Genomic DNA, 16,180 nt, shown 5'->3' on the forward strand with positions numbered 1-16,180 from the left:
TTCCACCACCCCATACCCCCCTGTTGTGTTTCTCTGTACTCTATTCCCCTCACATCTAGTTATCTTCACGCTTCTATTCTTCTACATGACTAGATTAATATAACAAGGTCTACTGTATATTATGATTTCACCATCTATTCCTTAGCAGCCCATGTATATTATGTTTCTATCCTAGGATGTAAGACATTTTGTTTGGCTAGCATGGTATTTGCTTGTCTCGCATCCTACATTTATGGCCAATCATATAAAACTTGATTTTGAAATATGTCTTTGGTACCTTTTTAATGTTGTAAATCTAAAACAACCCATTGGATAAGAAAACGTGAAGCTAAAGGTTTGGAGAAGAAACCTTTTGATGGTAGTGACAGAATTGCTGCTTCCCCCCTCTACACCTTTCCACTAGATGCTCCCCTGGCCTGCCTTCTATAGATACTTTCATAACGGAAGCATTTACAAACTGCATGAACTGTGACTCAACCAAGAGCACGAGGCACAAACAGAGCATTCAGTAGCACATTTCATCCTTGGCTGTGATATAAAAAGCAATTCTAGACAGTAGAGAGACTCTGGTCCAGGCCCATTCCTGTAAAACAGGTTCCAGATATTTCTTGAGAAAAATACATGACACAGAAATATTGTATCGCCAGACCTCTGTGAATATTTTCACACAAGCCAATGAAAAAATTCAATAATTGCAACAATGGGTGGGAAGACTTCCCCAATGAAATCCCAGAGAATAGAAAACAGGGCAATCAATTTCGCCTGCCTTTACACGCACATGAACATTAATGGCATCCCAGTCTTAGTGCGTAGGGTTCAATATTGAGTTGGCCCACCCTTTGCAGCTATAACAGCTTCAACTCTTCTGGGAAGGCTGTCCACAAGGTTTAAGAGTGTGTCTATGGGAGTGTTTGTATATATATCAGGGGTGTCCAAACTTTTTTCAAAGAGGGCCAGATTTAATGAAGTGAACATGCGTGAGGGCCGACTATTTTGCCTGACATTCTTTGAACCATTAAAATTCGGTCTAAGTGTGTTCCTCTGAGCACTAATACACGGCCCAACAAGAATACTCTTGCCTTTGTGGCTGTGTGGGGTGAAGAGATGAGCTTGGGCGTATTATTTGGATATACTGTATTTATTGGCGTATAATACACGCCTTCACTTTAAGAGCGAAGTTTCAGGAAAATAATTTTTTCTTAATAACGAAATGTGAAGCAAAATAAGGGTCAGTGCCCATCTGCAACCTCACAAGTGCCCATCTGAAGATCCACCATTGTCATAAATGTAGCTTCACCATTGCCGGGAATGCACCCGCCATTGTCAGGAATGCACCCACCATTGCCAGGAATGCACCCACCATTGCCAGGAATGCACTCTCAATTGCCAGGAAAGCAACACCATTGCAAAGTGTACATGTGGGGTCTGTTATTAAAAGGAATATAAACTCGAATATGCAACTTAGCAGTCTTTTGGATGTAGTGGCTGCATTTTTCAGGCTGAGAACATTTTCAGTTGTGCAGGAAATACCTGTGGATTGTGCCAGAAATGCATTGTCCATGACACTTTCAGTGAGCCAAAAAGACTGCAAAAACAATATTATATCTCCTTTGTAAACAATTGTCTCATCAATCCACCATGTAATGTGAATGAACAAAGGCAGACATGTTAAACGTTCAACCTGGGTGACAACCAAGGCTTCTTCCAAAGATACAGTGGAGAGTGAGTGTAGCCACAAAGTAAGGAGCACAAAGTAAATATAAAAGGGAGAAACCCTCAAAGAGTTGCCACAAAGGACTGGTAAGCTGGGAATTCATTACATTTTTATTTATAAGTTTAAATTATTTTAAAAGGCCCCATGGACTCTATATCAGGCTCTGGGCCAGACAGGCATCTAGCATTTTCATAAGGAAGTCAGCAAGGATTTTTCACTGTGGTCTCTTGGAAAATATTTTTCCTCACGGGTGGACTATGGTTGGTATTATCCATGTAATAGAATTATTCTTGTAGTTATAATATTATGTTTAGGGGTTATGTTTATAGGTTAAGATCTGTTTTAGGGTTTAGCTCTGAAGGTTCAGTCCACCAAAAGGAAGTATTTTAGTCAGGGGTGGAGCCTAGCGGGCTGAGTTAGCTCCTGGCTTTATTTACATACTGTGTATGTATGTCTATATATATATATATATATATATATATATATATATATATATATATATATATATATATATATGTGTAGATCTGTAGATATATGTAGGTCTATATCTATATAGATCTATATAGATACATATATAAATATATCTTGAATATTCCAACAATGAAGTCCCTTTTACATAATCTGTTGTCGTCCACCTGGAAGTTTTGGTTGTCCCCATCCACCTTTGTGTGTCCAGGTCTTTCTTGTACATTTTCCATAATATAAATTCCAGCAGGGATGGTAAGAACCATCGTAATGGCCAGAGCTGGTGTGTAGACCCGAGAACATCGCCCAGGGATCTCCCCAATAGAGTTGTCCAGAGATATAACAATCTGTCAAGCGGTTTAACTAGTGTTTACCAGTAACTGGAATACCATTTTTTCGAGGACTAAGGGTTAGATGTTGGGTTTAAGTGTATCTAAAGCCCAATATTTTTTAAAGTTTATGATAGAGTGGAGAGGAGTTTGAACTTATTGCTGTCTGCCTTCCAACTGCAGAGATCCACTCTCTCGGTATGTCCCAGTGGCCATTGTCATCATGACAGAAAGCCTGGGAAATCCAAAAATGTTACAGTTGTTACTGGAGCAAGGTGGTGAGGGTAAATCTACCAATGTGGACACCTTTTCCGATGATAACCGTCTAAGAGGGAATTCCCCTCACTTTGGAGAGGTTATCTCTTCATGTTGTGCCTTCAAGGCAAGTAAAGGGAAATCTCCCCAAAGGGACACGGAGAGTAAAATATAAACCGGCATGGGTTTTAACCCTTCTTTACTGAATCTAAAAATAATAATATAAACATTTTAGCCTATAAATAAACTTTAGGTTTAAGCGTTACGTTTAGAGGTTACTCTAAGGTTTAGTCTAAATGGTTAGGTTCGGGATAAGGGTGAACTTAATATTTCTTTATCGGCATTGGAAAAGTAGGTTGACCCTTTTTTTAAATGTAAATCTGCCCAGAACACAAGGCATGTTTAATCACTTGCCACCTTTTTGGCCTCAACTGGGTATCAATATTCACTCAAACCAGTGCTAACAATTGTACAAAACAAAGTAAACCCAAACCTTTACAAAACACTTATTTTGGAAGCAACACATAAGCCCTTCCTCTGAGATATCTTTACAATGAATCATATATTCTTGTTTTGTTTACATCAAGATGGGATGTATGAGCCAAATGAAATCAACAAACAAGACGTCACACTGTTTAGTGGACTTCTGACATCAGACAGCAATTAGTCACATGACACCATCACCGTGCTGGGACAATACACCAGATCTGCCAGTACCTTGCGTTGGACTGGCTGAGTGCTCCAACAATAAATCATCCAGCATTAGATCTAAAAGAATGAAATTCTGTTAATGACTACACCATGGGAAACACACCCTCTTCTTTACCTTCTGATCCTCTGATCATTTTTTTTTTTTTTGCCAGCAAAATAGATTTCCAGTAAGAAATTTCATTTCAAGAGGTCATCAAAACAAATTGATACCATCTGAATGAATCTTATGTTTTTTTAATAATTTTTTATAATTTTTCTTTTTTTTTTAAATAAATGCTGTAAAAATAAAAAAAAAGGGGAAAAAATTTAAAGATAAACTGGCTCAAGGAGTAACTAGGTTCCATGCTTTTAACTTCAAAAGCAATATATCAAACGTTGAAGGAGTTAATTTTATATATATATATATATATATATATATATATATATATATATATATATATATATATATATATATATATAATATTAATATTATTTGCAGTGAAAAATGTAAGTCATGTCACTATCTTTTTTTATTTTGTTTGATAAAGTCTTTTGCTCAAACAAGATGGACTCAGAAGCAGTTTTAGTAATAAAAAAAGGATATAAACTTGCATTGTGCTTGACACAAGAAAATAAATAAAAAAATCTAAAAATCTAAAAAAAATATTAAAAAAAAAAGTTTAAAATAAAAAAAACTGTAGTGCTAATTAACTTCTTCACCCGTTTTTTTACCATTTTTGTTTAGGTTAATGTAATCTTTTTATGGAGTTTTAATTAGGCCTCTTGACACCTAGCATCGGAGCTTTGTGAAATTATCTTTGGACACCCCAAACCATGAAATATGTCACAGTTGCAGAGAGAAGTTACTGCAGACATAGTTTTCAGTCAATGACTTTGCTCCCTTTGACCCCCTCCATCATCTCACTGGGAGCACCCACTGACAGCCTGGTGTGTAAAGTTAACCGCCATGCTGGAAATAATATAAATGTAATATAACAAAGTTTGCAAGCAATAACAAACAGCAACTTTAGCACGTTTTTCTTCCTACAGATTTAGATGGTATATGAAGTAGAAAACAAAATGGAGGAAGCAAAAGCTGACAATTGCAACCCATCAGAAGATTGATTTTTATTTTATAATCTTATTTTCTTATGTTCTTGATGGTTGCTCAGGTCAGTCAAAACACTTTCCTCCAATTTACTGTATAGGCCCGACATCTGCCAATTCAGACCTCTTGAAAAATGCTGAAGACCACTTAAAGTAACTCAGCAAAAGTTTGCAAAAATAATAATAAAAAAAAAGTTTTCTGTAAAATATCCACCTTTTTGGTTCCAATTTTAACGTGCATGCCAAGGCCTTAACTCTTTAATATTTTCAGCTCTATTGACTAATATGCATCATGCTTACTGAATTTTTACATGCACAATAGTATAACATGTTCATGTCTGGTCGTTAAATGCTGGTGGTTCGTTTCTGAATATGTTAAGTTTTTAATTAGTAGAAAGCATGTTTTACTATCGGATGCATACTATGGTAGCATTTGCAAGATTCATTGATTTGAAAAGGAGAAAGATTCTTACATGTTTAGTTGTGTTAAATCGGCAATCCCTCGCAGTATCTTTTTTTTATTTTAATTCACTCAGCTGGAAAAAATGGTTCACCAAAAGCTGAAGCATATTATAAGCCTGTTATAAATTATTACATATTTTTTAAGGTATGAGTAGCCAAAAACGGCAGAGTTCCAATGAAATACATTTTTTGAAGGTTCGCGTTCTGCCCCCGGACTGGTCATTTTTAAATCTGAGCAATTGTTATATAAGATCACATGCTATCCTGTGCACCCTGCTCCCTTAAAGTGGATTGTCACTGCAACTAAGCACCACAAACCATAAATACTATTTAGGCAAACTCCCTTATCCATCCATGTCTCTATTTTTTTGTTGAGAAATCACTATGAAAAACACCCCCTAACATTTCTGGCCTTGGCCATCTTGAGTAAAGGCAAATGATTCATGTAGCATTTACTTCCTGGAATCTATCTGTTCATATAACCAGTGGGTCCACAAGTACTATAGTGCCAAAAAAAAAAGGTTGTCCACATTCCGTAGTGATAATAGGCTTCAAAAAAGGGTCAGCTCGGAGCGCAGAGCATTGCGCTCCAAGCCCACCCAGTTGTGTGATGATAAGCGAATTAATTTTTTCTATTGTCACACTAAAGTTCCTCCTCACCAATCAGGGGGCCGGTCTGTGAGACCTGTTTCCCTATTGGCCAAAGCATCAGGAAATCCTATTGGATGCCTAAAGCTTTGGCAGAAGAGGAGACACATGGCAGAGAAAGCTGAAGGAATGGACACCGGAGCCACTGCACCCACTACAGGAGAGGACACCTCAGCCCCGCCACATGTGCGGGTAAGTGCTGGACCGCCCGTGGGGGGGTTCTGTTCCATTGCTACCATGCGCTGGGGGGGGTGTTTGTTGTTGTTTGTTTACAGCCCTCCCAAAAGAAGAACCCACCTAGCATCACTCTTCCGGAGCACTGAGGAATCTGCGCTGTGATTACTAAGGAATGTGGACGGCACATTTGAATTTTTTTTTGGCACAATAGCACTGAAAAAAACGGAAAACGAAATGTAATTATGTGGTTTTTGCATTAAAGTCAATGGGATGTGATTTTGCATTGAAGTCAATATGGGGTGTTTTCCAGCTGGCGCAGATTTTTTCTTTTGTATGAGGTCACCAAATTTGTTTTGCTGTCTGGCACGACTGGATAAATCTTGGGACATGTTGTATAGAAGATGTACAGAAATACAAATTGTTTGTAGGTAAAACAGTTCTCACAAAAATGTATTTATCTGCTTGAAACTGTATTTAAAATAAAACGTTTTGGTTGGTGCTAGGCTTTAAACTTTTCTGAATAAACTGTTCTTTTGGTCTGGTGACTCTGATCTTCTCCTTCAGCAAAGATCACCATGTATGAGTTTAAAGGAGCAGGGTGGAAGGTATCATGGGAAACTTTATTTTAGAAAGTCTACTAGGGGCCAACTAAGGCCTTCAAAGTTTTGTAATGGCCTAGAAAAGTGCCAAAGAAGAACATTTATTTACAACACAGGCTTTCGAAGAACCATTTATCAGAAAGAGAATTTAAAATAATAAAAAGGAGGCCCCTTGGTTACTGCAAGGGATTGCTCTATCTTTCCCCTGACAACCAGCTAGAATACTACCTATCCATGCACAGGTAGTCTACAGTATCCATGCTTCTAGTAAGCGGCCACCTTAGCTGGCTAGTGCGTGCCTGTCTTAGGTCAAGCAGCACCCAGAGAATTGTTTTTAAAGACTACCGACCGGCCATTTCTCTCTCCTTACTCCTTCTCTTTTTCTCCATCCTGCGCAGCCTCTTCTCTTCACGTCTCTTGGCCTCCTCTTCCTCTTGGTGTTGCCGGCATTTGTGAAAATTCTCCACCACAACCCCCACAAACATGTTCAGGACAAAGAAAGCCACAATCAGCAGGAAGGATATGAAGTAAAGCAACATCCAGGGGTTGTAATTCATGACTGGCTGAAAAGAATAGACATTATTGGCATTACATAGGAGAGGAAGGGCGTATTGTCATGCGTTGACCCTGGCCAGCTACTCTTAAATGGTCAGTCCTGATATCTTAATTCTGGGTAGTCGCTGGCAGGTTTAATTGCCTATTCAGGGAAAAGTGACAGATATTCTTGGCAGTCCAGCCCTAACTGCTGATACTTTATTGTAGTTCTCTCACCTGGAAATATGCAAACAGCTGTAGTGGTGCTGCTACCTTCCTTCAATTCTCAGCTCCACCCAGTGCTCAAACTGAAAGGCTGCTGATGTCTCTGTGTACTGTGAACCACTGGAGGGACAGCCGAGACTCGGATAAACGTCAAATGGCAATATCCTTTATTGAAATCACGTGAAACAGCTGTAAAACAGTCAATGCGTTTCGTCTTTTAGGCCTTAGTAATGGTTAATGGGTCATCAGCCTGATGGCCGAAACACGCTGGCTTGTTTTACAGCCGTTTCATGTCATTTCAATAAAGGATATTGCCATTTCACATTTACCTGAGTGCCAACTGTCCCTCCAATGGCCCGCCTGGAAATACACAGTGCTTCTGGGTATGGGGGAGCATGTGACCTTCACCTCTTCCTTCCAGGATATAGTGTTTGGGCTTAAGTGGCCAATCGGTAAGCCTGAGCACTGTTACTTGAAGGAGGAAAGAAGGTAATTAACCCTGTTAAAGCTCTGACATGGAGCTTACACAGGGTTTAGACTCATGGTTCCAACAAACAGTTCAGTGGGAGATGGCAAGGAAGGTAAGTTTGATTGAATTGGGTGGCCTGTCTATAAAACCCATCTTTTTTTTATTATTATTTAAAGCAGAAGTAAACCCATAGATTTAACAGTTTCAAAAAACAGTTAAATTTCCAGCACATGTTGGAAATGTAACTGTCAGAGTGGATGTGCTCGCAGCCAAACTGTACAACCTTCCAATGGCTGGTTCATAACTGATCACATGTGCAGCATTATGGCGGCTGATGACAAAACAGAGGTCAAGATGGCAGCTTCCTTGGCTGAAAACGGTAGGAGGGTTTACTTCCACTTTAAGTAAATTTTGCACAGACAATTGTGGGAAAAACAGTAATCAGAGCTGACCAAGAGATACAATACTTTTTCATCTTAATCACCCATACTTTGGTAAATCTTGTGAATAGATTTTCGATCTCCAGATCCACACACCCACCGTGGCTATAACAAGCAGGTCCCACTCTTTCTATTATTCTTATTCTTATTCTTATTACTCTTTTATTTTTTATATTTTTATATTTTGAGAGCACTGAGACTCTAGAGCAGCCTTTCTCAACCATTTTACCATAGAGGAACCCTTACAATAGCTGGGTCCCAGGGAATCCTGCAAAAAACAATTAATTGGCGGTCACTGGTAAAAATACCTCCTACATTGGTAGTTCGGGGGGTAAATTCTTCTTCTTCTTGTGGTTGCAAGAATGCTACCCCTACTAGACAGTTCATTGGTATCAAGAGACTGGCTCTGCCAAGTAGCATTGCCCTTAGAACTATATGGTACTATGTGATGAGATATCAATGGGAGATAGGATGTCAATCGGTCAAAGCACAAGAAACCTCTAGCAACCACAATGAATCCTAAGGATCTATAGAACACTTGTTGAGAATGGCTGCCCTAGAGTGAGAAATGTCAAGAGCAGTAACTAGGGAAGGAAATCTTGCATATGCATGTACATAAAAGAGCCAGTAGGTGATTTAGCCTATCAGCATCAAATCTAATATAAAAAAAAGGTTTAGGTTGACTTCAAAGGAACGAGTCACACTCAAGACTATGCAAGAATCTGAATATTCTGCCTTATATATGAAAAAACTGTGCAGTGTTACTTATGTATATCATTTCTTATTTATTCTTTCTTTTTTTTGAAGCTGATACTTTAGCTTGAGTGTCACGGATGATCGGAGGACATCTGACTGCTGCTGCCCTGCCAATGTAGTTTCTTAAATTCTGGAGGTGTGCCACAGTGCCCGATAGCAAAGCTCTGTAGATAATTGACCGTGGTCTTGATTAAAGGTTTTTGTTTTTTTAAAACTTAGCTAGTACACTGACATTGAAAGCAAATATGGTGTAGAAAAATGTCGGTGCTATACTCCAATCTGGAAGGGCAAGGCCTTCTACAGGAAGCATGGGCAAATGGTCATTTGCCACATACAAGAAGGCAAGAAAAAATATATATAAAAAAAAAAAATAGACATATACTAAGAGAATCACTGGTAGGGGACTTTATATCCAATTCATATAATAAAATGATCAGTTTTATTTATCTATTTGTCAATTCAAGATTAATAATATAGCTATATGCTGAGAAAACCACTTGTAGGGGAATATATATCCAATTCATATAATAAAATTATCAGTTTTATTCATCTATTTATTAATTCAATATTTAAAAAATAGATAAAATAGATAAATACTGAAATAAACACTGGCAGGGGACTTTATATCCAATTCAAATAATAAAATTATCAGTTTTATTTATCCATTTATTAATTCAGGTTTAAATAAAAAAAAGATAAATACTGATCATTTTTATTTATCTATTTATTAATTCAAGATTTAAAAAAGAGATAAATACTAAAAGAACCACTGGTAGTGGACTTTATATTCAATTCAAATACCGGTAATAAAATGATCAGTTTTATTTATCTATTTATTAATTCAAGATTTAAAAAAAGAAATGATAAATACTGCACTGGTAGGGTACTTTATATCCAATTCATATAATAAAATGGTCTTTTATTTATCTATTTATCAATTCAACTTTATAAAAATAGATATATACTGAGAGAACAACTGGCAGAGGACTTTATATCTAATTCATATAATAAAATTATCATTTTCATTTACCTATTTATAAAAATATTTAAACACATATTCCCGTGTACAATATAAGGAAATAATTAATTGTCTAGATGTAAATCGGCTACCTAAAATGTTGTACAGTATATAATGTACTGCTTATTATATAGAAGCAATATCTTAAAACAGAATAGACATGATAACAAATTATAATTATATTACAGAGTGCACACATACAATTAGGCAAAATAGCACTATATATATTTATGTATGTATGTTATATATATATATATTTATATTGTTAGAAATAATTGAAACAAAAATAAATATGAATTGTTGTAATTGTATTAAACAAAGCATAATAATTATGCCTCAAATTACGTTGCAAGTAAGGAAAGTGCAAAATTACAATAACTGAGAATTTATTATTCAGATTCTTGCATGACTGGTTGTCCTAAACATAGCCAATTAACAGTATGAGCCAAGTATAAGCTAAGAAAAAGTATTTCTAGATTTTACCAAAAACTGGCCTGCATAAAGGCTGCTGCCATTTTTTAAACCCAACTGTTATCTGCTCAGATTTGGGACAGCTCTATCTAAAGTTGTGATCAAATGGGGGCCTTATTGGCGCATCTATATGGCTCTTGTGTGACCAATTAAGCTGTCATTCACACCACATGGTTAGTTGGCTTCCATGACCAGAAACCTACAAGCATTATTAATGGACAAGCATTGGATGGCCCATATTGCCCAAGAATAAACAATTTCAACTTGGTGTTAGGTGTTAACTATAACCCACTGATCATTCATCAAAAATGGACCATGTTCTCCAGGTATGGGTATTTGTACATACTGTAGTTACATTGGTGCAGCTTGGACAATTGTAACTATGCTTTCACATACCTTTGACATCCCTCTCGAAGCTGGAAATCACTGTAGTAGATACTCCTACTCCAGTGATCTCCACTAGCTCTTGGGTCCCTTGCCAAGTGGCTGCCCTCATACATTTTGAACATGGGAGTTTGCCACTGGGCACAGGCGCCATTCAGAGAATGCTTTGCATTTTCTTGATGAATGCAAAGCATTCTCTGATTGCACGAGGTGGAGGGCAAAAACGCCACCACCCCGCTTGTCCACCTCCTAATATCAGAAAATGCTTTGCATTCATTAAATGAAAGAAAAGTAATCTCTGAATGGTGCCTCCAAGTGGGTGACCTTGGTTGCAACACGGCAGCACGGCAGCTGCTCGGCATAGGACCCAGAAGCTTGTGAAGACCACTTGAGTAGAAGTGTCTAATAACGCAATTTCCAGCTTCTGTAGGGATCCCACAAGTATGGTTTATATATATATATACTGTAGTTACATTGGTCAAAGCTTGACCAATATAACGATGCTGTAAAAATATACTGTACACACCCGGAATTATTCTTTAAAAAGACAATTGAAAAAGCAATGGTGTACAGTAACCCAAAACAACCAATCATTTGCCAAAAAACAACGAACTAAAGCTGATAATCAGTTGGTTGCTGGACATCATTGCTAAATTTTATTTCAACAAGGCCATCTTTTTAACTCAGTGTTGTTCACTGTCAACTGCTGTTTACGATAGAGGGACAGAGAAGAATTTGAAAGTATACCCTTGGAGGCAATGGACTTTATTGGCTATTACATTAATGTAAAATTGCTTTTTCATTCTGTATTATTCATTTCAATTATATACGGTACATCAGAGCAACACATGTACTAAGATTTTCATGTTTTTGTTTTTTAGACCTCATACACCATGTACCTGCTGATCAACTCCGACAGCGTCCAACCCATCATACATGATGTCTACCCATCCATCTTTGGATGCCAGAACAAACAACGACATGAGCGCCTGTGGAAATACAAACATACACACTGACTTGAGGACTGCTCCCGTTTCAGGAGAACAGAATGTAATCATCTGGTTGCAATGAATTACGTAAAATGTTTAATAAGATAGACAGAAATATAGAGAAACAGACAGACATACAGACACACAGATGTAGACAGATAGATAGATACAGTAGATAGATACAGTAGATAGATAGATCGATAGATAGATAGATAGATAGATAGATAGATAGATAGATAGATGCTGTAGATAGATATACTATATTGCCAAAAGTATTGGGACGTCTGCCTTTACACGCACATGACCTTTAATGGCATCCCAGTCTTAGTCTGTAGGGTTCAATATTGAGTTGGCCCACCCTTTGGCGCTATAACAGCTTCAACTCTTCTGGGAAGGCTGTCCACAAGGTTTAGGAGTGTGTCTATATGGATTTTTGACCATTCTTCTAGAAGCACATTGGTGAGGTCAGGCACTGATATGGACGAGAAGGCCTGGCTCGCAGTCTCCCCTCTAATTCATCCCAAAGGTGTTCCATCGGGTTGAAGTCAAAACTCTGTGCAGGCCAATCAAGTTCCTCCACCCCAAACTAGCTCATCCATGTCTTTATGGACCTTGCTTTGTGCTCAAGTCCAAAGCATTTGGTAGAGGGGGGTTATGGTGTGGGGCTGTTTTTCAGGGGTTGGGCTTGGCCCCTTAGTTCCAGTGAAGGGAACTCCTAAGGCCCCAGTATACCAAGTATTTTGGACAATTTCATGTTCCCAACTTTGTGGGAACGGTTTGGTAATGGCCCCTTCCTGTTCCACACCAGTGCACAAAGCAATGTCTATAAAGACATGGATGAGCAAGTTTGGGGTGGAGGAACTTGACTGGCCTGCACAAAGTCCTGACCTCAACCCGATAGAACACCTTTGGGGTGAATTAGAGCGGAGACTGTAAGCCAGACCTTCTAGTCTAGTGGTTCTCAACCTGGGGGTCAGGACCCCCACGGGGTCAAATGAAGATTTTCCAGGGGTCACCGAATCCTGGGCTGTTCCTGAAGCCCGTACCACTCTCCCAGCCTTTCTGCGGCTGCCCAGCAGGGCTGTCCCTGGAGCCTGTAGAAGCCCACCCGGGCTGTCGTTGGAGCCTGTGGAAGCCCACCTGGTCTGTCTCTGCAGCCTGTGGAAGACCACCTGGTCTGTCTCTGCAGCCTGTGGAAGCCCACATGGGCTGTCTCTGGAGCCCGCAGCCGCCCACTCAGCCTCTTTACAGCCACCCATTCAGATCACGGCATGGCTGGGGGGGCAGAGACTAGAGGTCAGCTGACTGGTGAGGAATGTGAAGTGGGAGGGGCTGGAGGAGACCCCATCTCCTGAGAGAGCTAGAAAAAAAAAGAGTGGTACATCATAAAATGTACCATAAGGGTTTTTAATACTGTATGAGTGGAAAGGACTCAGGGAGCGCTAAATGTTCGTGGGTTAGGGGCGCAAATTACTTGTCTTGCCTTGGATGCTGACAACCCACGTTACAAAAATAATTTTACTGTTAGTGGGTCCCCACAACTTGGGAAATTTTATTAAGGGGTCACGGCACTAGTAAGGTTGAGAACCACTGTTCTAGTCCAACATCAGTGCCTGACCTCACAAATGCGCTTCTGGAAGAATGGTCAAACATTCCCATAGACACTCCTAAACCTTGTGGACAGCCTTCCCAGAAGAGTTGAAGCTGTTATAGCTGCAAAGGGTATGCAAACTCAATATTGCACCCTACGGACTAAGACTGGGATGCCATTAAAGTTCATGTGAGTGTAAAGGCAGGCGCCCCAATACTTTTTACAATATAGTGTAGATAGATAGTTACTGTAGATAGATAAATAGACCTCTACATACCTGACCAAGATTATCAAAGTTGTATTTGTGTCGAGCCCATTTGTATCTTGCTTCTAGACAGTCTGACTTATTTGTAATATTTTTTGTATCTTCTCCCAGACAATAAAAGAACTTCCCCTTAAACAGCTATTAAGAAAAGAAACATAACGACTAGGACTTCCTTTATATAAAATGCTCTTTTTCATGTATCAGTTATGTCAAACCAATGCAAATATAAAGACTACTTAAAGGGAAGTGCAATATTTTGAGGACTTATTTTGATTGAGGATTGCATTGTTTACCTTAAAGTGGACACTCAATTAAATTCTGGTGAAATACTCTCTTCCATCTTGCCTACAAAGTCCGATTTAGGACTCTTCATTTTTTCTACAAATGTAATCTTTACGGGTGTGGCTTCAGGAGTGTTCTATTGTGTGCAAGTTATTACCACAACAGTCGCTTTACTTGGTTCTCTATCTGTAGGTTGTTCATGGCACCAATTTATTGGCAGGCAAAAGCCAGGAGGAGCAGAGCTACAACTATGCCAACCAATCAGCGGCTGCTTCCTACTCTCACACTAGAAAAACACAGCAGAAGATCTTGTGTGGACCCTTGGGGCCTACTCTGTAATAGGCTCATGACTCCTCTTTTGACACATCGGGGTTGATTTACTGAAACTAGAGCATGCAAAATCTGGTGCATCTCAGCTTCCAGTTTTTTTTTTTGTCAAAGCTTAATTAGTTAGTCTACCTTAGTTATGAACTGATTGGCTACCATGCACAGCTTCACCAGATTTTGCACTCTCCAGTTTTAGTAAATCAACTCCATTAAGTCAATGTGGCCTGTTTACAAGTCTAGGCTTTTAGCATTTAGCGTTCGCAGAAAGCCCACAGCACTTTAAAACTTACCTGAACTCCGAGAATCCCAAATATAATGAAAAACGCGCAGCAGATCACCACAATGTTCCCAATAGGTTTCAGAGAAGACATAAGAGTCTCAACGACAAGTTTTAGCCCTTGGGCGCGACTTATTACCCTATAAAAAAAAAAAAATACATATGCATTATTACATCTTTTAAATTATAGTTATTATTTCATTTCCAATCAATGTGTGAATTTCCAGTCTTAACGGCTTTGAGTTCATTCCATGCTGTGAAAAACAAAATTGCAGATCATTTGGATGCAAATTCAAAGATATGCAAAAGTTGAAATTGGGATTGTAAACCGACCGTGACTATTTAAGATGCTTAGTCCCTGGGAGCTTTGCTAGCTCAATTTAAAGAAAAATTATAAGGCACATTTATTTGGAGTGAGTATTTAGGGAGATTGGTATTAAATTGTATGTAAATCCCAACCATGAACTGTTGTTTTTAAATTATTTCCCATATCTCAATGTTTATTTTTCAAGAAATCAAACTTTTTATAGAAATGTTTTTTTTTCACTTATCTGCACCAAGACCTGTATCCTATTTTAGTTGGGTCTTGGTCATAATTTCTTGTGTGTTTAACACTCAAGTATATAGTGGACCTCTGGGGATAGATATAAGGGTGCTGCCAGCGTTTTGAAAGGGATCAGCTTCCTAAGGTGGTGCTGACCCTGACCACAATCGAGAACCACTGGCATTTTTCCAGCCACTGACCCGCAAGCATACAGCCGTTAAAGTCTAAAAACGATGAATTCTGCACAAAAAGATCAATAGAGGGTATCGCCTTAAAGCCTTAGGCTCTTTATGGTCCATGTCATCATTTATGACCTATTTTCTGATAGCTCGGGCAACCTTTATAAATTCTCCACTTTGAATGGATATAGAGAAGATAAACAAGTACAACTTAAGTAGGCGTATTTGACTAAGTCACTTCACTGGGTATACAGTATGTAAGGGTTTACAACCACTTTATGATATCTATTTTTCTTCCTGTCCTCACACATCAGTGCTGAGTAACAGCCACACCCCTCATCACAAGTGTTCTCACATAGACTTGTATTGCAGAGAAAGAAGAGAGGAGTGTCTGACAACGTTCGCTACAGAGTTATGATTAAGCTGGGTCTAATTTGAACACCCTACAAAATTGTTGCAAGAGGAAATTGGAGATAAAACGATTAATGTTTTAGGGTTATTTTTAACCAGTATCGGGCACCCTTAATGAACTTAGTTAAGTTGTCTTCTTAAGGAGAATGAGCCTGACTTGGAAACAACAATGGAATGAATATGAACCTACAAAACAGCAAAGAGGTCTGGTGAGAAGTCCATTGGCTTTTGAAGATCTGGACTTGACATACTGGACACAACCAGTCATGATTTACCTTTACTAAACAGGAATGTGATTGCTGTGTGTAGCTAACTGCTATTATGATAACGTCAAACAATTCACCACTGTTTCTAATGTCTGATTATTCTGTTCTGGGAAGTGGTTGCCACCATACCTATTTCTGTACTTGAAATGGGAAAAAGACCCTGTTATGGGATTTTGATGGAAACCAAAATGCATAACCATTTACAACATTGGTTGTGCGATGCCCAAGCAAACTATCTGCTGAACATCGAATCCTCCAAAAAGAAATGTAACATTGTCAAAGTATCAACTGCTTATTGATGTGTAC

At 38.6% G+C, this 16,180-nt stretch overlaps 1 protein-coding gene across 3 annotated transcripts in view; it reads right to left on the minus strand.

Annotated features, from left to right (window-relative positions):
- Window positions 1-16,180, minus strand: part of CACNA1G (calcium voltage-gated channel subunit alpha1 G) — a 262,233-nt gene that overhangs the window by 37,651 nt on the left and 208,402 nt on the right. The window contains exons 22-26 of one of the 3 annotated variants that reach the window (XM_040330720.1): window positions 14,488-14,614; window positions 13,601-13,726; window positions 11,643-11,732; window positions 6,817-7,009; window positions 3,481-3,531 (exon numbers count right to left, since the gene is read on the minus strand). In XM_040330720.1, coding sequence (XP_040186654.1) covers window positions 3,481-3,531; window positions 6,817-7,009; window positions 11,643-11,732; window positions 13,601-13,726; window positions 14,488-14,614 — 587 coding nt within the window. Of the gene's footprint in view, window positions 1-3,480; window positions 3,532-6,795; window positions 7,010-11,642; window positions 11,733-13,600; window positions 13,727-14,487; window positions 14,615-16,180 lie in introns of all 3 variants that reach the window. The other 2 variants (XM_040330722.1, XM_040330721.1) reach the window with 2 other exon arrangements.

Source organism: Rana temporaria, chromosome 12 (assembly GCF_905171775.1).
Source record: "Rana temporaria chromosome 12, aRanTem1.1, whole genome shotgun sequence".
Taxonomy (NCBI): Eukaryota; Metazoa; Chordata; class Amphibia; order Anura; family Ranidae; genus Rana; species Rana temporaria.